This window comes from Vipera ursinii (assembly GCF_947247035.1).
Source record: "Vipera ursinii genome assembly, chromosome: Z".
In the NCBI taxonomy this organism is placed as follows: Eukaryota; Metazoa; Chordata; class Lepidosauria; order Squamata; family Viperidae; genus Vipera; species Vipera ursinii.
Window position 1 is genome coordinate 33,398,697 of NC_139517.1, and position 23,664 is coordinate 33,422,360.

The following is a 23,664-nucleotide window of genomic DNA, read 5'->3' on the forward strand; positions in this document are numbered from 1 at the left end:
TGAAGAAAGCAAAGGGTTGGAATCTTTCTGTACCTCTTTCCAGTCATTAAGTACTCGGAGAGAGAAAGAAGCTTGAGAGAGTTGATCACGAGACAACTTCTCGAGCCTTCATTGCTAGGAGACAAGAGCCTTTTTTTCTTTTTCTTTTGGGTACGTAGGACTGAGAGAAAAGGGTTCCTTCCCCTTTAAACCTCCACTCCCGTGATGCTCTATACTGACGTCCACGTTTTTCGGAAATGGCTGCTGTTGGCGGTTGGGGTAAAAGGGTCTGTAAAACCGGTAAGAGAAATGAAAAGTCGGAGAGCTTTTACGCCTCCGGAAATTATTATCCGTTATTGTGACTTGTAAATCACTATATCTTGTATGCAGTGAATGCTCATCATCTTCTGTGTCGGCGAGGCTAGCACTACAGCTCTCTCTGTTGAAATTCAGACTGAATCATTCTTTCTTTGCCAATCTTTCGCCCGCATTGCAAGCATCCTAACTTTTTGTAAATTTTGGACTGACACAGTTTAGACTGTTAGATTATTCAACTATTCATATCTCGATAAAGCAGAGGGAATGGGGTAACGAGGAGCTTTTGACATTGGTCAAAATTGTAATTGATAGTATTACGTTGAGTCTTTTGGGGGAAGAACTCGGTGTTTTTTCCAAGTAGATTTTAATATTAGGAAATACTTAAATAATTACACAGATAATATTGTGCATAATGCTGTATGGTACATAGACAAGGTATCCAAAATAAAAAGTTTTTAAATTGTAAAAGGTACTTTGAACTTCCTTTTATAATAGCTAACATATAACATAAGCAATTGTTACAAGTTTTGCTCCTTTGAATAAATTGTCCATTGATTTATAGATTTCAGACTCTTAATAGTTTAACAGGTCCCAGTTTGTTTTTACTATTGTTTTTTATTGTTTTTTATTGTTCAATCTGTATACCTTCCTTCCTCTGTACACCGCCCCGAGTCCCTCGGGAGAAGGGCGGTCTATAAAAACAAACAAATAAATAAATAAATAAATAAACATACAATAATTAATATTCTCTGCTCCCAAACATAAAGCAACTACTGTTTCTTCAATGATTTCTTAATCATTGTAAAAAAATGAGGCTAATTTTTATGTTACTGTCCTTTTGTAAATGAAATTTGTGGGAATCTCGATGGATGGAGATATTCAGAGCAATTTCTTTGGTATTAGTTGGTTTTAAAGTTTTGTTTTGACACAGAAATTTCTAATTATTTCTTATATCCTCTTTTCCTGTTTATCTTTTAAGCTAAACAGTCTAAATTATATAAATATGACCTTTGCAGCATCCCCATGGTCACATGATCAAAATTCAGAAACTTGTCAACTAACTCATATTTATGACTGTTGCAGTGTTCCAGGGTCACATGACCACTTTTTGCTACCTTCGGACAAGCAAAGTCAATGAGGAAGCCAGATCCACTTAACTGTTACTAATATAACAACTATATGTTTCATTTAAAAACTGGCGAGAAAGGTTGTAAATTGGGGCAAAATTCAATTAACATATATCTTGTTTAACAACAGAAATTGAGGATTACCCATATTTGTTTTCCAAGACAATTACAAGTACAAGTAGTATATTAAATCTAAAGTCATGACAGAAACTATTAATCAGTCCAAAATTTAATACCCATGATACTTACTCATTACTAAGCCTAAATTGACTCAGGTTGACTCAGCCTTCTATCCTTCCGAGGTAGGTAAAATGAGGACCCAGATTGTTGGGGGCAATTAAGCTGACTTTGTAATAATGCCCCTTGGGGTGTGTGTGAAAGCCCTAATAAGCAGGCATATACATAGAATGAAGGCTACTGCTAAGCTTGTAAGCCGCCCTGAGTCTTCGGAGAAGGGCGGGATATAAATGGAATTAAAATAATAAAAAAATAAAAATAAATATCTTACAGAAAGCTTGAGTGTGAGGAGTTACGAATTTCAAGAGTATTCTTGATACCTTTATGATTAAAAAAATGTTCTTCGTATGGTTGGTAATTCCTGTTGCTTCTAATCTTGCATGTGAGCTCAGGATGTCTCTGACAACTTTATTAATCACAGTCTTCCTGCTTAAATGTTTTATACTCTTTGCGTGAATACAAAACAATCAAATCTCAAAACCAGACATTTCTGTTTTTTCACTTTCCAGACAATTCTGATGCCAAGTACTATGATAGCATAAATATACAAATGCATCATATTATTACATTAGGCCCTGTAAGGGTTTTTATATTTTTGTTTTAGTTTATTTTTTTGTATTGGGGTGGAAATATGTTTTCTTTGTTCCACATGGAATTATGTCTTCTGTAACTATTGCTTAATCTTTTATTGTCTGCTCACATCACATCAATCTGAATTATTTATATAAATTAATCTTTATATTACTGGACTCTTAATTCTTTGTAATACTAGCATCCTTTGATTTTTCCTTGTGGAGTTGTTGTCTTGGAAATCGTGGTCATATAAGAGCCCACTTGCCTACATTTGGAATTTGTACTGTAGTCTAATTCTTCTGTTATTCTATTGGTCTAGGCTGGTTGCCTGCCCTGCAACTTATCCGTCATGGCTCCAAATCTGTCACACGTCATTGGAAACCAATGCACATTATGAGGGAAAAGTTGATGGCAGTGACTGAATATATCCCACCAAAACCTCCGACTTCAGAGACCTGTATGAAGCCCCATGTCATTCTTGCTAAAGAAGTAATAGCATTCTTCTATTTTGGGATGGTTGGAATGATATAAATACTCATTTGTAATTAAAATTCTTGAAAGACTTTTTATACTTTGCCCTTCGTAGTTCTGTCAGTTGTAGAAGGTTCATATTATATCTTTCTATAATAGATAGCCACATTATTCTAATAATGACTTAGATATCTAATGCTATGATTTCTGCTGACCTTTGGGCAATAGTTAATTTGTTCTGCTATTCAACTGTAAAGCCATAAGGAATTTCACTTCACATCCTTGCTTATGGTCCACTAAAATCAGAAATCAGCTGTGGCTATTCTACTCAGTTGTCTGAATTTAAATACTTTCCTCATGCTAGATCAGGCATGTCAAAGTCGTGATGTCACGTGACATATCGGGACTTTTTCCCCCGTTGCTGGCAATAGAGTCGGTGCAGTTTTGGCGTGACACATCTGGCCCTTAGGCTGGCAGTTTGACATACCTGTCCTAGATCATCTACATTTTGGTTATTTTCTTATGTTCAGGAAAGCATTTGCTTGATTCAGATGAGAATTAGTTGAATAGATCACTATTGCTTTCTCAGTGTTTATTTAATTTGCTTTATGGAATTTTTCATTTATATAAATTGGACCTTGTCATACATGGCTTTATTGTTTAAGATATAAGCAGAATTGTGAATCAGAGATGAATGGTAGAAATAACCCTATAAAGCCAATAGCACAACTGACATTCAAATAATATTGCTGGAGCTAACTTGCACTGATAACGCATCAGAGATATCCATTTTTTAACAATTATAAGGTTATACAACTGCCTTGGCTAACAGCTATATTATACTAGTATTGTAAAGCAGAATTCATTATACTGAATATCTCAAATTTACTTGTATTTTGACTATGGAAGTAAGACTGAATTTGTTTTTGTTCAACAGCAAGAGCATCTATCTATCTATCATATTCCCATCCAGATAGAAATTCTGCTTTCCTTTGTGATGGAATGACAGACGAATCCCTGCTGAATTGAGCAATTTGATTTGTATTTGTTTGGTTTAATTCTGTGCGATAAGTACCTAAAGTCTGAATTTTTCCACCTCCAAAATCATGGTAGAATGTTGTTTATTTAATTTTCAAATAGCAATAATTCTAATGAAGCTTGTTTAAATCAAGTTTCTGAGCCTTACTAAGTTTGGACAGAGTTTGAAGTAACATACACCTAACTAGACGGATAGCTTTAACTTAACTGATATCACAGAGAGAAAAAGCTAATTAAGTATAATTGTGAATGGTCATTATAATTAGAGGAACATTTTATTTTTATTGGTATCCCACTTTTATTATTTTTATATAAACTCAAGGCAGCAAACCCATTCAACACAAATTTCGCCTCTGATTTTCTCCACAGCCACCACCCTTTGAGATGAGCTGAGAGAGAGTGACCATTTTACGTTGGTGAATAAATCAGAATTTATGTTTCTGAAATCTTCTGGTATTTTGGAACTATGGAATATAATCTTTTAGAGTTTTTATTGTCTGTATTTTCAAGATTTCAAATCCATTTTTCTCCCATGCAGGAGACTGGCTATGAAAGACTATTATTGCGTCAAGTGAAACAAATATTTCTTGAAAATAAAATGATTATTGTGTGCCAATACAATTATATTCCTGGAAATGATATGGAATTATTCAGGCATCGGCTGCGAAAATATAATATCCATGTCAAATTTTTCCCCAATAAGGTATAGTTTTCTGTATTAATAGTCTTTCAAAAATATAGCATTGTAATAGTGTGTATAGTAAAGCATTTTTTTCTTTTGCTCTCTTTGATTTGTAAAAATAAAATATGTGCTTAGACTTAAATATTTTGCTTTCTCAGAAGGATCAGCCAATGAATTCTAATTTTTTAAAAAGTTTGTATAGAAACAATGTGCTAAAGGAACGTATGCTCCTTTTTGTTTAATACATTGTCAATAACTTATTAAGATAATTTAACTGATCAATAGCTAGCACAGTCAGATTGTATGGTTGTACAATTTTATCTTTCAACTCTTGCTTTGTTGTTCTTTGTTGTTCTTGATGCCTTTCTCTTTTTTCTTTCTGTGAAGTTAGTATGATTTTATTGGTAGAGTTGTAAGAGATCCTATTTGCCATTTAAAAGTTCACGTGCACGTGGAGAAGGGTTATAGTTTCAGTATATCCTATTTCTGTGAATGAAAAGTAGAATTTTGTTATAGCTCAGTCATACCCATATGAAATTCTATGTGGTGTACTTGTTTGATCCAGCACTGATTTGCTATATTGTTTCTTCTTGTTCCTTCAACCCTTCAATCTCCACAAAGTAGGACACTTTAATACAATAGGAAAATCTATTTGGGAGTCTCCAGGGAAAATGACCCCTTGTCTGTTCTGCTGTAATCTCTGTAATTATGATAATTTTTCAGTGTAAGGACAATTCTGGTATAATCCTTTCCTCCACTTTTCCAGATCATGATTCCCTTTCTTTTGGAATCTAAATACAAGAATCTCCTCCCTCTATTTGTGGAACGCAACCTTCTACTTGTCAGTATGGAAACAAGGGCTCGGGAAGCACTACAAGTCCTGAAGCGTGTGCCACAGATTAATATGTTAGGTAAGGGATGAGTTCTTAAAACTTTTTTGATGACAAAAGCATTAACAATCAGTAGTGGGGTAGGTGGGATAAGCACTTTCCAATCTAGACATTGTTTGTGGATGTTGACTCCCAGAGTTCTCACCAATGGTTGAAAATTCTGGAAGTTGCAGTGCATGTGTCTGGAAGTATCCAAGGTAGACAAAATTCCTATGATGGAGTTAGATAACCAGAAAACAAGCTATGGAAGAGGCAGATTAGAGGCAAATACTTGGAAGAGGCATTGCTCACAACTTACTTTATAGCAATTTGACAGGGTGTATATATATATTTGTTTTAAAAAAAATTCAGGTGGTGGAAGCTGCTTATTAAAAAAATAATAATTCTCAGAACTAGTTCTAGAAGGGTGGTTGTTGTTGAGAAACACTACCTTTTCTTGTCAGCTTAATGACTAATGGGAAAATAAGCTGTCCCCAAGGGACTAAGCCTTTTTTTTCCTACTTAGTCTTTAAGATAAAGTTGAATTCAAGAGACGAAGGGTGAAAAACTCTTCTTAGTTCTCTGTAGGATAACCTTCCCACAAACAATTAGGGCGAAAAAATATTCATTCCTTCCAGTTGCTTTTTTCCTTGGTCTCTTGTGAAGAGGGGTTTTGTTGTTCTCTTAGTCCTTTGGAACTAAGGTTCCTATAGAACCTTTCAAGTATTTCAGTTTGAAAACTGAAAATAGAATGCCTTTCTACTATTGAATTTGTGGATGTGCATAGTGCTGCACAGTAAAAAAAACCCGAGTTACCTATTTTGAGCAAATGTGATTATGTGACCAATTTTATTTATTTAATGTGTTTTTAAACTTTTTAGATAAAACATTTGTGCATTCTGTTTTCTTCTGGTTACATTCAGTCACCATCTTTTATAATTCTGCATCTCTGTTTGGAAATAAAATGTAAAATTTAATTTTTACAATTTTCTAGTTCAATTTTTAAAAACAAATCAGACTTCTCCTGTGCTCTCTTGTGTCATCCTTCCTTACCAGATTTCTCAGTTTCTTCAACCATGACCGCTTGCCATGAGAAGTTGTGGGTGCTTCATCACTTGAGGTTTTTAAGAAGAGACTGGACAGTCACATGTCTGAAATGGGATAGGGTCTTCTGTTTGAGTAGGGGGCCGGACTAGAAGAACTCCAAGGTCCCTTCCAGCTCTAGTCTGATTGATTGATTGACAAAGCTTCTAATGTTTTGGTTCAAAACATTTTGCCTTATAATGTACTGTTTTGCCCATTTAATGGTTACAGGAAAAAGAGTTTTAGTAATACATAGATTTCTGTCCTAACTTGAATGTTTTTATTGTTTTTTTTTCAGGAGCTTGCATCGACAACGTCATCCTAAGCAAACAAGGCTTTGTAAATTATGCTAAGCTGCCATCTATAGTAACTGCCCAGGGAGAAACTGCAGGTGTATTCTCACTCATGATGTCCAACACAAGCAGAGTTCTGCAGCGTGGCTCTGTTCATCTCAGTTCGTTGCTGGACCAATATGTTCAACAGGAAAATGAAAAAGTTGAAGAAAAAGCAGATGGGAACATCAGCTAAACTGGAAGCAATTTAATTCTTCAGTGTAAAATGGCCATGTTTACTTTATTGCATGCCCATGGGTTTGTGGGAGGGGTTAATTAGTATGATTGATAAAATTCTGACTATCAGTTAGACCACACAGAGAAAAAAAGCTGCAGAGCTAGACAATGAACAAGGAATTTTACTGACTGTTTATATAATAGTATATATTTGTAGAATTTTGCTGTATGTGGAAGATCCATAGATATTACCATTTAAATCAAATGTGCAGGTGCAGTACATTTTTAATATGAACATTTTATTAATTTGCATAATTTTCTGTTTTAGGTTGGGCAAGAAACAGTCTTTAATAGGAACTTATGTATTTATTTTAGGCTGTTTATATATCGTATCCAAATAGTTTAGTTTGACAAAGTAAGTTTTAAGAACTGAAGAACAAAATAAAAACAATCTTCCAGGCAATCCAAAATGAAATAATATTGAAAACATGTAAGATAACACCAAACTATTTACTCTTGCACCAAACTGCATATAATTTTTATCAATCTTTTTAAGAACCTAGGATGAATAATAACTTTATACTGTAATGCCAACCAGCTGTTCTTGAAAGGACAGATGTTTTCCCCACTTATGGTCCATTATTAGTATGATAAATGGATAGAAATTACAATAGTTTTAGTGAGAAATAGGTTGTTTTGTATCACTTTCAGAGTTCAGTTATTTGGACGGGGATTCCAACAGGTTCAATTAAATTATACAGTGTAGGAATAGAAAATAATGTGAGAAAAAATTAAAGGTTGAAATAGTTTGCTGAATGAGAAAACCTTTTTTGACATGAGCATCTTGAATATATAAGAAAGAACATAGGAAAAAGATACATAATTTTTTGTTATAGTACAAAATGTGTTTAAATAGAAATAATTCAGGATAAATAAAGTATGTGTGATCAACAGATAGCCATTCATTGCTTTCCATCTTTTAAATGCTTGGGTAGGATAAATGTTCTTATTTGGTTAAATAACTATTAAAATACTACAGAAATGCAGATTCATGGTAGTTGTATGTAGTGGATTTTAGCTTAAATTAAGCATGTATAATTATTCAGGTAGGGAAATAAATATGCTTGTTTACAAGATAAATAAAAATGTCTTCAATTATCTAAGTGAAATAATCCTGAGATCAAGCTGCATTGTCTGCTAAGATTTTTAAATTTAGTAATTTAACTACCATATTTTTCGGACCATAAGAGGCACTTTTTTTCCCCAAAAGTGGGGGGGAAAACGAGGGTGCGTCTTATGGTCCGAAGGTGATCTGTATGGCCAGCCCCAACCTCTGCAAGTGGAGCACGAATTGGCACATGTTGAGAAACGCCAATTTCACGCTCCTGCACTCTCCCTCGCTCGGTTTCAGCTTCCCTTGCTACAAGAGAAAGCAGGCTGAAACGGAGTGAGGAGATTGCCAGGAATGCGAATCGGCTGATCTCGCACTGCTGCAATCTGCCTCGTTTCAGCTTGCTTTCTCTTGTAGCAAGGGAAGCTGAAACCGAGCGAGGGAGTTTGCAGGAGCGCGAGATCGGCCGATTCGCATTTCTGGCAATCTCCCTCACTCCGTTTCAGCTTGCTTTCTCTTGTAGCAAGGGAAGCTGAAACCAAGCGAGGGAGTTTGCAGGAGCACAAGATCGGCCAATTCGCATTTCTGGCAATCTCCCTCACTCCGTTTCAGCTTGCTTTCTGCAAGAGAAAGCCGGGCTGCAGGGCCGCCTCCGCGGGTACTGCTCTAATGCAGAGAGGGAAGGACAAAGAGGGAGGGAAGGAAGCAAGGGAGGGACAATGGGAGAGGGAGGGAGAGAAAGTGGGAGAGAGAGAAGGAGAAAGAATTTTTTTCTTGTTTTCCTGCTCTAAAAACGGTGCGTCTTATGGTCCGGTGCGTCTTATGGTCCGAAAAATACGGTAAATTTAGCAGACAATGCAGCTTGAATAAAATATTCTGTTTTAATAACATTTTCTCAGGAAATATGAAAATTCAAGATATTGTATAAAGTTTGTGTCTTCCTATAACATTAATTATTGAGTTGGATCACTCACCATGCTTAGTCCGTTTTCTGAATAAATGACAACTAGCTTGGTTTCTTCTTGTTCTTCACTGACTATGTCATGTCTGACTCCTTGTGACCCCATAGACCACAGCATGTCAGGCCCTTCTATCTTCTACTCTCTCCTAGAGTCCACCCAAACCCATGCTTACTGCGTCAGTGATAGTCATTCTCTGCCATCCCCTTCTTTTGCCTTCATATATTTCCCAACATTAGGGTCATTTCCAATGAGTCCTTTTTTCTCATTTGATAGCCCAAGTATTTGAGCTTCAGCTTCAGTATCTGTCCTTCCAAAGAATAATCAGGGTTGATTTTCTTTAGGATTGATTAATTGAATCTCCTTGCAGTCCAAGGGACTCTCAAAAGTCTTCTCCAAAACCACAATTTGAAAGCATCCATTCTTCAACTCTCAGCCTTCCTTATGTTCCATACATTACTCCTGGGAAAACCATAGCTTTGATTATATGGACGTTTGTTGGCAAGTTGATGTCTGGTTTTTGATATGCTGTTTGCCATAGCTTTCCCAAGGAGCAAGTGTCTTAATTTCATGGCTGCAGTCACCATCTGCAGTGATCTTGGAGCACAAGAAAATAAAATCTGTCACTGCTTCCATTTCTTTCCCCTTCAATTTGCCAGGAAGTGGTAGGGCTGGATGCCATGATCTTAGTTTTTTTTTAATCTTGAGTTTCAAGCCAACTTTTGACACTTCTTGCACCCTCATCAAGAGGCTCTTTATTTCCTCTTCACTTTCTGCCATTAGAGTGATGTCTGCATATCTGAGGCTGTTGATATTTCTCCCAGCAATCTTAATTATGGCTTGTGATTCATCCAGCCAACATTTTGCATGATATACTCTGCATATAAATTAAATAAGCAGGGTGACAATATAGCCTTGTCAAACTACTTTCCCTATTTTGAACCAATCAGTTGTCTGGTTCTAACTTGCTTCTTGAGCCACATAGACGTTTCTCGAGATAGGTAAGATGTTCTGGTACTCCCATCTCTTTAAGAACCTGACACAATTAGTTGTGATCTACACAATCAAAGCCTTTAGCATAGTCCAAAGGCAAGTGAATGTTTTTCTGAAATTCCCTTGCTTTCTCCATAATCCAGCGAACGTTGACAATTTGATCTTTAGCTCATCTGCCTCTTTGAAATCCAGATAGTAGTTCTAAAACGTTTTTGGTAAATTTTGAGCCTGAACTTACTAGCATGTGAAATGAGCGCAACTTTACAATAGTTTAAACATTCCTTGGCGTTGCCCTTAGGGATTGGAATGTAAACTGACCTTTTCTAACTCTGTGGCCATTGTTGAGTTTTCCAAATTTGCTGGCATATTGAGTGCAGCACTTTTAACAGCATTATTGGTTAAGATTTTAAATAGCTGAGCTGGAATGCCGTCACCTATAGCTTTGTTGTTTGTAATGCTTCCTTAGGTCCACTTTACTTCGCATTCCAGCATGTCTGGTTCAAGGTCAGGGATCACATTATCATAGTTATCAGGGATATTAAAGTCATCATTATCACACTGTTGTATTTATATCTTGTTTCTTGGTCATTGTCTATTATTTTACTTCTGTTTACACACCTTTTCATTTTTGTAAGCAGCCTAGAATAGCCCCATGATGAGATAGGTGGCAAATAAATTTAACAAACAAAAAATGTGCACAAGCCTGCTGAAACCACTTCTGCAGCTTAGAATGACTTTTTTTTTAAAAAAAAAATCAGTTGCATAATAAGATGAGGGAAAGGAAGCATGACATTTGGAATATTTCCCCCCCCCTTAAAATAACTGCCATGGGTTACATGGGAGGGTTAACTGGGAGGGTGGCTCATATTGGAGCCCCCACTTTCTGAACCAATATTTTTGGCTTAGAGTGAAGCACTTTTCTCTACAGCTTGTAGCTGGATTCAGTCCTTTTTGAACGATCTTTGTTTTGCTGGTTTCTCTCTCAGTGGAAAATTTGGCTCTATTCTTTTTTTCCCCAGTAAAAATAAATTTATTTAATTTATATGTAATTAAATAATGACATTAAAGCCCTCTCTTTTGTCTCAGCTGTGAAAATCTGGCTTAATTTTTATTTATTGTTAAATTTATTTGCCTCCTATCTTGCCAAGGGGCTACTCTGTAGCTTTCAACAATAAAAAGGAAGAAATGAAGAGTGTAGAGAAAACAAAATAACAATGAAATAAACAATGAAAAAGAACAATGGGAAAATATCATTTTTTCTTTTTACAACTCTTTAATCCCTTGTTTCAAGGTGGAGTCGGGGTGACTGAGAGGAGTTGAATGTTTGCTGGCCAGATGCCCTTCCTGACCCTACGTGGAGTTTGCAGCAGATATTTTCTCTGCACCGATAAAGAAACATCAACAAGAAAATGGGTGGGTGGAGAACAGAGGGCAAGGGGTGTGTGTGGAGTGTGCCATCAATCCAGCAGCCACCTCCAATGTAGAACTCCCCCATTTGGTTCCCAGGCCAACTGGCAGAGCCAAGTCTTCAGGCGCCTGCAGAAGGATAAAATGGTGGGAACAGATCTTGCCTTAGAGGGTAGAATGTTTCAAAGGGCAGGCACTGCAGCCAAGAAGGCTCTTCTGGATCCGAATAGTAGGGAGTTCTTTGACCAACAAGGTCAGCAACAGGCCCTCTGCTAGCACAAGTAGGATGGGCTTGTCTTAGCAGGGATGAGACAGTTCATCCGGTAGCCTGGACCAATGCCATTAAGGGTTTCAAGGGCCATAACCAACACCTTGAACTGTACTTGGAGGAAAACCAGGAGCCAGAGAAGTTTGTTAAACAGAGATATAATATTGATTTTTTTCCCCTTTGCCTTCTGCTCTCCACACACCATTCTTAGGGGCCCCAAAGACTGCTCTCAGTGCCACACTTTATACCAGCTGAAGCTTCCAAATAGATTTCAAGGATAGTCTCACCTTGAGCTATTGCAGTAGTCCAGATGAGAGATGATTAAGGCTTGAGTAATGAGCGCAGGGAGTCATGATCAAGGAAAGCTCACAGCTGGTACACAAACTAGAGTTGTGCAAAAGCTCTCCTAGTCACACCTGCCACCTGCTCTTCAGGCAGGAGACATGAAAGCCTCTAGGTTGCAAACGGTCTGAATGGGGTTGTGCAACCGTGTCCAGAAATAAGAATAACAAAAAATTGGATCCTGAAGCTCCATGCAGTTAAAGCCACTCAGTCTGTCCAAAGTTTGTTCTTCTCTATCCAGCTCTCTACAGTCTCCAGAGAGACAGCAGAGACATCATCACTTGGATCACCATCTGTAGAGATGTAGAACTGAGTATCACCAACACATTGATGAAATCTCAACCAGTGACAGATGATCTCACCTAATAGCTTCATATAGATATTAAAACATAGAATACAGAGCCCTGTGGGATGCTACAAGTGACCAGGGCTGTCCTATAGCCAGTCTGAATCCTGACAGAAAAGGGCCCAGGAAATCTGTTTCATCCAGGATTTCCTGAAGCTGCTCAACAACCACCTTCCCCCAAAAATGGGAAGATGGGAGATTGCATGACAGTTGTCCAGGCAAGAGGGGTTGAATGACTTTTTTAAACAAAGGACAAATCAGGGCCTTCTTGAAAGGTCTCAGAAATGTCCCCTTTTGCAGTGAAGAATTTGTCATTGAATGAACCCACCTGGTGGTCACCCTCCTGGAGGCTTTCACCAGCCAGGAGAAACAAGAGCAGTGGTGGGATTCAGCCAGTTTGCACCACTTCAGTAGAACCAGTAGCTAATTTTTTGTTGCCCAGGTCCAGAATGTCTAGAAAATATAGCTGGATAATGCCAATATTGTAACAGTTCCTTGTAATAATTTCTGAAAGATCTATTTTTGTTGAATTGGCATGAACTCTTAAAGATGAGGAAATTCTTATGTAATGATTTATAAACCTGAATCTATTTTGTCAGAAGGCTAAAGTATTTCTCATGCTTTGTAAGGTTAAAGGGAAAAATAATAAACTAATTGTTAATTCTTCAACATACACATTTGATTTCTTCGTGTATAAATAAATGATCTCCAAGGCTAATTATTAAATTTATTGAACGAGTTTGCTTTTTTTCTTTGTTCTTTTCAGAAGCACTTAATTATTTAGAAATTTTCTGGTAAATATGGTAAATGAAAACACCGGGGATGAAAGGATGAAAACCTTTGGGTTTAAGAAAATACCAAAATATTGTACATCTTCTAATATCAATATATCATTGTCACTAAGCGGCTTGCAACCTTTCCAGCACCGCTTCGCTTGATGAAGTATTCTAATTACGAAATTCTGAGCGATCGCAAATCATCCCATTTTGGACCATATATATTTATTTCTACGAAGCCAAAGGGTCTCTTGGCGTTTTTTCTCTCTCTCTCCTAGCAATAATTTTGCCCAGGATGTTTAATGAGCCAGTCCTCCAAGAGGCAAGGTGGCAGATGCGAGCGAAGAGCAAAAAAAAAAAAAAAGATAAATTAACAAGAGTTGATCAGCGAAAGGAAGCGGCAGAAGTGGATTTCTTTCGGCTTTGCTCGGCAGCTGCTTCCTGGTTCCGGTTTGCAGCGGCAATAACTGTCCGTGGCTGTAAGAAGCGCAAAAGGAAGACCGTATGAGGCAAGCCTCGCAGACGCGTGCAGGTAAAAAAAAAAGTCAGCCTTTTCCTCTTCCTCCTTTCAGTTGGGGTTGGGACCTCGTTTCGGAAACGGGGAGGCAAGAATAGTGATTTTGTGCCGGGCTTGCTCGGCCCCGGGAACAAAAGGGTCTGCCTTCCGTTTTTTATTTGGGTGGTTGTGTTAACCTGGAAGAAACAAACGAATCGGAACATTGGGGTGAGATTGTGGAAATCGAATTGTAGTCGACTTTATCAAGTCTGTCCTGGATCATTATAGCAAAGAAAATTTAGAGAACGTTGTCACCAGGACAAAAAGTTGATGGTTCTAAGGAAAACTCCATAGCAGTTACAGTAGTTCTTTTTTCTTTGACGAATAGATACAGAATTTATTTTTATTTTATTTATTTTAATTCCATTTATATCCCGCCCTTCTCCGAAGATTCAGGGCGGCTTACAAGCTTAGCAGTAGCCTTCATTCTATGTATATGCCTGCTTATTAGGGCTTTCACACACACACCCCAAGCGGCATTATTACAAAGTCAGCTTAATTGCCCCCAACAATCTGGGTCCTCATTTTACCTACCTCAGAAGGATGGAAGGCTGAGTCAACCTTGAGCCTGGTGGGATGCGAACCTGCACTAATTGCAGGCAGCTGGTGTTACTTAAGGAGGCATTAGCCCACTGCTCCACCAAGGCTCTGTTAAAAAATATTTTTAAAAAAGTCTGAGGATTGTGAAATAGCATTGTAGGGGGAGCATAAGTTCAATTACTCAGGAGGTATTTCTTTTTTTTAGCAAAAAAAAGTGCTGATGAAATTTAAGTGTATGGAAAGGATTTTGCCCCTATTAAAAAGAAGACCTGTGAAAGAAAAAATACTGCTTTCCAGGGGGATAAATGAGATGAATTATGGGAAATGTGGATTTTGACACTTAATAGGCAATAAGAAAGGCTGGCTGAGTCGGATGTCTCTTTAAGATAAGTGAAATGTTATCTGAAGGATTTTGCCCTATTAAGAAGATGAGAATGTACTGAGACTTCTGAGTCAGAGATAGATGAGTGGTGGACTTTTACCCTTTTGCATAAAAGAGGATGTGGATTTGTGGTGAGAGATGTTGAAGAAAGGCGGGATGGTCATCTGAGTTCTGCTATGTGACATACAGTATATGGAAAGCATATGGCTATTTGACATACAGTGATTGGAAAGGAAATAGAAGACAACTAGCTGAGATACAGCTATGCTTTTGTGTAAAGTCCCTGATTAAAGACCCTAGTTTATCTTGGGCTGCCATATCTGAGCTGCAAAAAATCAGGATAGCCACTAGACAGCAGCCAAGTGTTTCTTTTAGCAGTTCTCTGCTGATTGTCTGGAAGTTTGCAGCTTGGATATGTAACGCTAATTTCTCTTAGGAAGAATTGGTATAGCAGTTCCTATGACTAGGATAAGAGGAAGATAGGGCTTTTATCTGGGCATCTTTCCCCAAAGAAGTGATATTTTGAAATTTACATGCATGGCAGAACATTGCCTATATTTGGAATTGTTCGCCCATATGTTTAAAAATTGCATCTGCAGCAGTGATTTAGGTACATGTATATGGGCTGTTCCAAATGCAGTTCCACAGATAGAACTTCCATGGTGGTCAAAGGTAAAAAGTTCAGTTTTTACTGTGTGGAATCCATTCACAACCACAAACTGAATACTTGTTTAAATATTTGTCAGTTCACTTCCACTTCCAAGCTTTGAGCAATTCTAGATCATATCCAAATGTTGCCACTGAATTTTAGTTCTTAATATGACAGAAGGTTTAAGCATGATTGTATTTAAATGTAATTAAAATGGACATTTAATATAACCAGCTTGATTTTGGGTGACTTCACTCACTTTTTCTTTTGGTCCAACTCCCTTATTGGAAGGCAGAATCCAACTTAAAAGTTTATTGTTGCATTTGGACTGAAGTGTTTTTTACCTGTATAATTCATTAAGTAGATAGAAGAAAAGAACTGGTACATTATCAAGCCATTGCAGATTTATTCATTTACAAGCATAAATCATATTTTCATACTGAATTATACATAATTTAAGTAGGCCTAGTAGTTCATGCTTCAGTTGTTCTTCTATAGTTTGCTATTTCAATCCCTTTGATTGCCTGTGCCTGGTTTCTGAATTCTGTCCAATATTTTCTCGTCTTTTCAGAACAGTGACATTTAGAATGGACTGTGTATTATTCTCAGTGGAAAGTTGCCAGTTACTAAGTACCATAATTGTATTTCAGTCCCAGAGCGTGGATGTTATACTTTAAATTTGTAGAACCCAAAATACCCTGTCCAATTTCAGCACAGAACCAGAAACTAGAACTGAAACCTCACCTGAGCTTTATGGGATATTGTGTCTCTGCATCTGTTACATCAGACATGTCAAACTCGTGACATCATGTGATTTTTATTTTTTTATTTTTTATTTTAATTCCATTTATATCCCGCCCATCTCCGAAGACTCAGGGCGGCTTACAAGCTTAGCAGTAGTCTTCATTCTATGTATATGCCTGCTTATTAGGGCTTTCACACACCCCAAGCGGCATTATTACAAAGTCAGCTTAATTGCCCCCAACAATCTGGGTCCTCATTTTACCTACCTCGGAAGGATGGAAGGCTGAGTCAACCTTGAACCTGGTGGGATGGGAACCTGCACTAATTGCAGGCAGCTGGTGTTACTTAAGGAGCCATTAGCCCACTGCTCCACCAAGGCTCTTATGTGATGTCGCGAGATGTATCGGGACTATTTTGCCATTGCCGGCAATGGGGTGGGGGTGGCTTCTGGATGCCGCATCTGGCCTGTGGGCCGGCAGTTTGACACTCCTGTATTACATGATAGTAATTTAAAGAAATAAGAACATTTTTATTTTCACAGGTTATCAAAAGTACATCTGATTTTATTGTTATGATGACTGTCACCGTGGAGATTTGGAAATTTTCCAAATTATTTTGGAAAGGTAATTTTTTAATTCCAATCAAATGGAATATTGTGAAGAAATTGTCTATAGGCGCCTGAGAACTCTGTCTATCTGCAGAAGTAACTCTTTGAAAACTGAATGGAATGAGGTCAAATTTGCTGTGCTTGAAAATGGGGTGGATCAGATATGGGGATGTGGATAAAAAACCCAGAATATACCCTTATGAGAGAGAGAGAGCTGGATAGCATATTGGAATGTTGATAACTACTGCTTTCCAAATTCCCATTCTTTTGTCCTTCCAGCCTCTCTACCAAGAGCAAAGCATATGTATAGATAAGTATACTATATAATCACTGCTGGCAAGGAGGTTGGAAAGAATTCCAGAATCCATGGCCTGTATATTTTATCTGTATTGACAATTATGGCGATAGTATATCTGGATTTCAATTAAATAGCATAGCACTGCAACAAAAAAATACCAACGGCTATTCAAATTTCTAAGTAGCAACTGTCCTTAATTTAAGGGCCAAGGATGTTGCAAAAAAACAACAACAATCACAACATTTCCCCCCCTTTCTTTAGTCTCACCTACTTGTTGAAACTTTGAATATTGCCTTCTGTGCAGGGATCAGCAGCATTTTTGGGTTAAGAGCACACTTGGAATTTTGAGAGCATATATAAGGGATATACTTTGTTTGACTATTAGGTAGTCCTTGATTTATAACCACAAGTGGAACCAGAATTTCTGTGGATATGCAAGGCGGTTGCTAAGTGAATCACACCCAATTTTCGAGCCTTTTTTGCCATAATTAAGCAAATCATTGCAGTTGTTCAGTAAATCATGGTTGTTAAATGAATCCACCTTTCCCCCATTGACTTGGAAGCCAGCTGGGAAGATCACAAATCATGATCACATGACCCTGGGATTGTAAATACTTGCTAGTTGCCAAATGTCTAAATTTTGATAAGTTGATTATGGGCATGTTGTGATAGTCATAAGTACGACAACCATAAGTCACTTTTTCTGTTCCACTGTAACTTCATATAGTTGCTAAATGAATGGTTATAAGTTAAGGACTACCTCTAATGGAGAGAGCAAATCACAAAACTTTCATAAAATAGAAGGCAAAGTAGTTAGTTCTCAACCATTCAGGATGCTTATGCATGAATGGTAGGACTTTATATCTGACAGCATTTCTGGATATGAATATAATGCCAGAGGCTGGTGCTTTATTTTGTAGCATAACAACATTAAATTTTAAAATGTTGGTGGGGCAGTAATTATGAAGGAAGCCAAGTGGGCTTATTGATCTCATTGCACTCCAGGTTATCTTCTGCTGGCTAAGGGTGTTTCAACTGATACAGCAAGTTATCATTTGTAACAACTGACCCACTACACATTGGAAGTCAATTTGAATGGAGAGTATTTGCTATACTACTACTTGTAAACAGTTAAATATATCTGTTTATATTAACAGAGGGGACTGAATGGCTGATTCTGTTATTCCATGCTTACAGATATATTGTGACTACGATATCTAGAATTCCCAAGCCAGATAAACATCCTGGGAATGTATGGTTTTTAACTCCTAGAATTTTCTAACTAGCCAGGCTATTGCTGAGAATTTTAAGAAGTAAAAGCAGGGAAGTGCTCAAGTTGGGGAAAAAAGGTGGCAACCAGAAAGCCTTTATATCTCAAGGGAAATTTTATAGTTTGGGTAAGTTAATGTCTTCAGCTTGGGAATATAATCAGATAGCTATAATTTGCTTGTTTTATGACACTTGATAGTACTTCATTTATCTGAAATGTACCTGAGCAGTTGCCTTTCCCTTGAACACCTGCCAGCTCCAACAATCTTATCTTTAAACCATTATCAATGCACTTTCTGCCCTCTCTGAGCAAAGGCCATTTCTGCCAGGTAGGATGGTTGTCATAAGCAACTTCCTTTTACCTTATTTAATTAAATCCAAAGAACAATATTGTTAAGCTTCACTAAAGGCAGAACATAGCTAAATAATGCTTTTTCAGGCCATCCTGCCTGAAAAACTGGGTGTCTATGCCAATAGGGATAGGAAATGGAGGATGTATTGTATTCGGCAACAGCCGGCATTGTAAAGCTAGCAAGGGGTCTATAAGATTTTTTGTTTCATCCTTCCTTAGCAAACTCTGACTCTTTTTCTGGAAATATATAAATCTTGTTTTATCTGCACACTGGGTTCCAAATCTAAACTATAACTTTTGAGGATTTTTGCCTGTCAGACCTTGCATTGCAAAACAGTGTTGTGTTTAGAGTTCCAATCTATTGAAAAGATCTAGCATTAGTTTCCTATTTAGCAACAAAGCCAACAGTTACTTTTCAGTCTAACCTACATTACAGAGTTGCTGTAGACTAAACTACAGAGAAGGAAGCCAGGAAGTGAGACTTTGTCCTAAGCTCATTGAAAAAAATATGAAATGCATTAAGATAGCAACGAATGAGACTGGTTTGGTACAACAATTTGTATGCTGTGCATTGTTGTATCCATACACATTTTTTAAACAATACAAGTCTAGTATATGAAAAGCCAAAACGTATTGTTGACTCCCCAGGCAGGTGTCTCAGTGTACTTTGAATTAACAGATTGTCAGCAGCTTGGAAGTGTTTAAAGTGTCAGTCTTCTGCATAGGGTTGTTCTTGCACAGATGCTTGGTTCCTTGACATTTATAAATTATAGATAAGCTCCAAATCTGTTTTAGGTAGATACTCACATTCAGTGACTTGCTGCTTAGGTGATCAGAATCATAAGTAGTCATATCAAGCCCTTAAAACCTGTGTGATGTTTTGGTCTTTTGAAGGGTCATTCATTTTTTTTGGCAATGCAATTCTTTGTAATAGTTGAATTTTGTTGTTGTTGTATTCCATAAGTTGCCCAAAGTCATGGCATTGGGATTTCCTTAAATTCCATAAATACATGAATATAGACTGGGTGAAGCATAAGGAGGCAGTATCAGAAAAATTGGGGAAACTGTGGCGTTGGCAGAAATGCATAGGACAGTATTTCTCAACGATAGCGACTCTAAGAAATGTGAACTTCAGTTCCCAGAATTACAAAGCCAGCATGACTGATTGGGGAATTTGAGGAGGTGGTCTACATATCTTAAAGTTGCCAAGATTAAGGAACACTGGCACAAAATTTTATTAGCAGAAAAAATCTTCAGAAGAAGGAATGGAATGGAATGGAATATCCTGATGTATAGTACTTAATGTATCAGCCTTTTGATCCATGGCTCATTAATTATATCTTTCACAAAAGGAACATTATTGTGTAATCCTCATTAACATTTGTGGCAGTTGTATACAAGTCACTACAGTGCAAAAGCTTTTGTCCTATTGATTTCAGGGAAAAGATGGAAAATGTAAAATAACTATTGCCATGTCATCACTATGGCAGATCATATTGCATGATTTCATTTGGTACCAAATGATGTTGCACAGGATTGTAAAAAAGGCACACAGAACAACCATAAATAAGATGATTTATGGTGTAGAACAATCATAAATAAGATGTTAAGGATGCATTATGGATTTTTTTCTGATTCATGTCATGAGTACTTAAAGCTTACAAAGAACCCATGCATAAAATAAACAGGCCTTAACACACACAAAAATGGAAGGACATATGGTTTTGTCTTCTTAGTAAAATGCCTTGGATTAACTCTGCTCAAACAGGTTGCATATTAAATCCTTCTAGAAGAAGATATTTAAAAAAACCATTACCATCTGATCACAGGGATGTTGCAATGGTTGTTAGTATAAAAACTGGTCATAAATCACTTTTTTCAGTGCTGTTATACCTTTGAATGGCCACTTACAACTAAATGGATAGTTGTAAGTCAAGGACTATCTCTATTCCTCTCAGAGTTGGATGGCTGGTCAGATTTCTAAAATAAATAAGTTTAGATCCTCTAGAATCAGTGCTTAAAAACCACTTTTCATTCATTTATTTTCAGTTAAGAGTATGACTAGAATTTTTGTTTCAAATTAATATGGATCAAAACTGTTTTTGAATTCAAAATTCAAGTGCCACATTCCTGGAAAACCATCAGTGATGCTGTAGTTGGGAACTAATGGATAGGCTTAAGAGCTTATTTATTGATGGCAGCGACGGTCTGAAAAGCCATCCATCATTCCAAAATTCCCTCAGTGCCCCAGAGTAAAGCTATCTCAAGTGTTCTTGAAACTGGGAGGAGTTTTAAATGACTTTCTAGAACTATTCACTCTTTCTAGGTAGTCTTCCAACAGATGAGTTGATCAAAGCAGTCAGGATTAATACTGATTAGCATTGTATAAACATAGGTATTGTTGTAAACCAAAGGATTCAGTAAACTGTAAGAACATAAGAACATTCTGCTAAATCATACAGTGGAGTTCATCTAATCCCGGATTCTGCATTTTTATGGTCAGCCAGACGTCTTCGGGAAATTCAGAAGTATGGAAAGCAGAATGAAAATCCTCTTCCATTGTCTCTTCTAAGTTGGTAAAATTAGGACCCAGATTGTTGGGGGCAATATGCTGACATTTGTAAACCACTCAGAGAGTGTTAGAAAGCACTATGGAATAGTATATTAATCTAACTAAGTGCTATTCGTTTTCCTACTTACACAAAGACAACTTCTCAGCAAAACACTCACTCGAAGTCTGGAATTGTTCTTTTGCATGGGAAAAACCTGCAAATTCTGTGCAAACAAGACACTCTTTCTTTTCCTTCATGTAAATATAATTATGCCAATCACTGCAATATAGTTACAAACTAGGTTCATTTACATCAATTAATCTTGATTTGTTTGTTCAGATTCAGATTATTGCTTGTATCTTACTATGTGTATATTTTTATTACTATGTAGAATAACATGAAGTATGTTATTCTAACAGGAAGAAAAATAAACAGTAAGCGACAAAAGTGGATAATTATAGTTGACTTCATTAGTTAATAAAAGCAGAAAAAAACACACATTTCCTAATATTCCATCCATTTTAACTTATTCAGTTCAGGAAACATAATTTGTATGTTCAAAATGTTTTAATGTGAACCTGCTGTGCAAATAACAGTATAGTATATACGTCTTACTTTGCTGTAGTTCACTGAACAAGAAAAATGGTCACATAAAGCCATAAACTGTGGTTTACAATCGACAGTGATTGAACTCCCACATGCAAAACATTTGGTTAAATACCTTTCCATGTCATTGGTTGATATGCACAAAAACGATCATTAGAAAAAGGATTAAAATGTTCAGACTCTGCAATGCTGCAATGTTTATAAGTGTGAAGTGTGAAAACTTTTTTCAGTTCCATTGTAACCTCAAACATCATCAAATAAATGGTTGTAAGATGAAAACTACCTGTAGTTAATCACTCAGAAATATACATAGGCAATCCTTGACCTATAACCATAACTGAGCCTGGAAATACAGTTGTAAACCACAGTGGTTGTTAAGCTGGTCACCAGATAACCATGCTCCATTTTACCTTTTGGGGGGGGCAGTCATTAAGCAAATGTAGTTGTTAAGAGAACCTGTTTTCCCCAATGGCGTTTTTGCTGGAAATCAGAAATAAACAGCAAAAACCCACAAAAAGCATGGTCATGTGATCACAGGATACTGTGAACAGCCATAGATGCAAGCCAGTTGCCAAATGCCCAAAATGCGATCATAATGACCTTGGGCACGGGTGCAGCCATCTGTTCTTCAAAGTCAGATCATAAGTAGCTTTGGGGAAGTCTATCATAACCTCAAATGGTCACTTGCAAACTGGTCAATAAGCAAAGACTACTTGTACTTAATCTCATAAATTGCTCCTTAGAAATCCCCACTAGTCAATCCAGACTCCAAGATTGTACCTAGGCCACAACTAGGGATGGACTTCTTTCATACTTCTTGTTCAAAATAATTTGAAAAAATTAATCCTGAACAAGAGAGTTTTAAAAGCATGAGAGGAGTCCATTGACATAGTTTGTTTCTAATCTGAGGTGTTTTAGGAACTCAGGATTCTAACTTTTGGACTTGACAGAAAGCAATCTTGTGCCATTTTTTTGGACATTGCAGAAACGTTATGACTAAATGTTTCAAAATTATGATAAGAGTAATGAAACATGAGTTAATGCTTGTGAATTTGTTTATTTTATGAGCAGGGCCTTTGTGCAACTTGCAGTCTGCATGTATTCAAACCAGAGAGAAAACATTTTTTTTAAAGAAACATGATTAAGCAGAGAAAAAGTCATAGGGGGATCTGTCTGGCTATTAAAAAAAAAGATTTCGTTATTTAAAATTAAATCTATGCTGCCGCAATAAAAAAAACACTTGGCAGCTTATATAGAAGAGATCATTTGAAGGAATGTACTCAAGCCAACTTTAGGGTTCAATATTCCCCATCCATTGTATCCCCATAGAAAGATTAAAAGTTTTCAGTTTTGGTTTCATCCAACTATGGGCCAGCATTATTTCATTTGAGTCCAAAGTGGTTCATTAAGGCAAACTAGCTATATAAACCAATGCTGGCAATGGTTTTACTCAAAACCTTGACAGACTAATTTGTGAGGCCTGTCCCAGGTTGGGCATTTAGGAAAGAAAAACCCTTGACTTCATTTGTAGAAAAAAGATATACTTTTACTAAAGACAAGCGGTTACAGCATAAGCAAAGCCAGATCTGAATATTCCGGAATAAATCCCTTAATTTCCCCCTTTCTCAGATTCTCCCAGGTCCTCCCTCCCTTAGTCGTTTGATCAATAGTATTCAAATTAGATGTTTTGGTAACAGTCCCAAAGATTGTTGCCTCTTTGGCCTCTTTGGCGGCTGTTTGCATTCTGTTCTCACACTTATCTCCTTGGATCTCGCATCTATTGTTTTAGATTGGACCTCTGGTTCCCACCATCCTCTTCTCGGACTCTCATCCCCATTTTCCCCTCCCCTTTTTTATGGCAGGGTGCCATCAACGCAAAGCAAAGATGAAGGGAATAGATGGCAGATCTGCCATCAGTGGCAGATCAATGCATCCAAATACACTGCTTAACTGGTTAAACAATGAAAAGTCTCCTATCTTGAATCATGCTTCAGGATTTATGACAAGGTCATCCATAAGAC

The 23,664-nt window shown here is 37.1% G+C and overlaps 2 protein-coding genes across 4 annotated transcripts in view; both read left to right on the plus strand.

Moving 5' to 3' along the window:
• The first annotated feature begins 228 nt into the window (after positions 1–228).
• MRPL10 (mitochondrial ribosomal protein L10) lies at positions 229–8,675 on the plus strand. Its single transcript, XM_083379079.1, has 5 exons — positions 229–279; positions 2,554–2,723; positions 4,282–4,446; positions 5,192–5,336; positions 6,676–8,675. Exons 1-5 carry the CDS (start codon positions 237–239, stop codon positions 6,903–6,905), a joined length of 753 nt encoding a protein of 250 aa, XP_083235205.1. The 5' UTR covers positions 229–236; the 3' UTR covers positions 6,906–8,675.
• A 4,877-nt stretch (positions 8,676–13,552) lies between these two features.
• Positions 13,553–23,664, plus strand: part of OSBPL7 (oxysterol binding protein like 7) — a 92,718-nt gene continuing 82,606 nt past the window's right edge. For all 3 annotated transcript variants that reach the window (XM_083377060.1, XM_083377061.1, XM_083377059.1), the window contains exon 1: positions 13,553–13,620. The gene's annotated coding sequence lies outside the window, so the exon portion shown is untranslated. The remainder of the gene's footprint in view (positions 13,621–23,664) is intronic.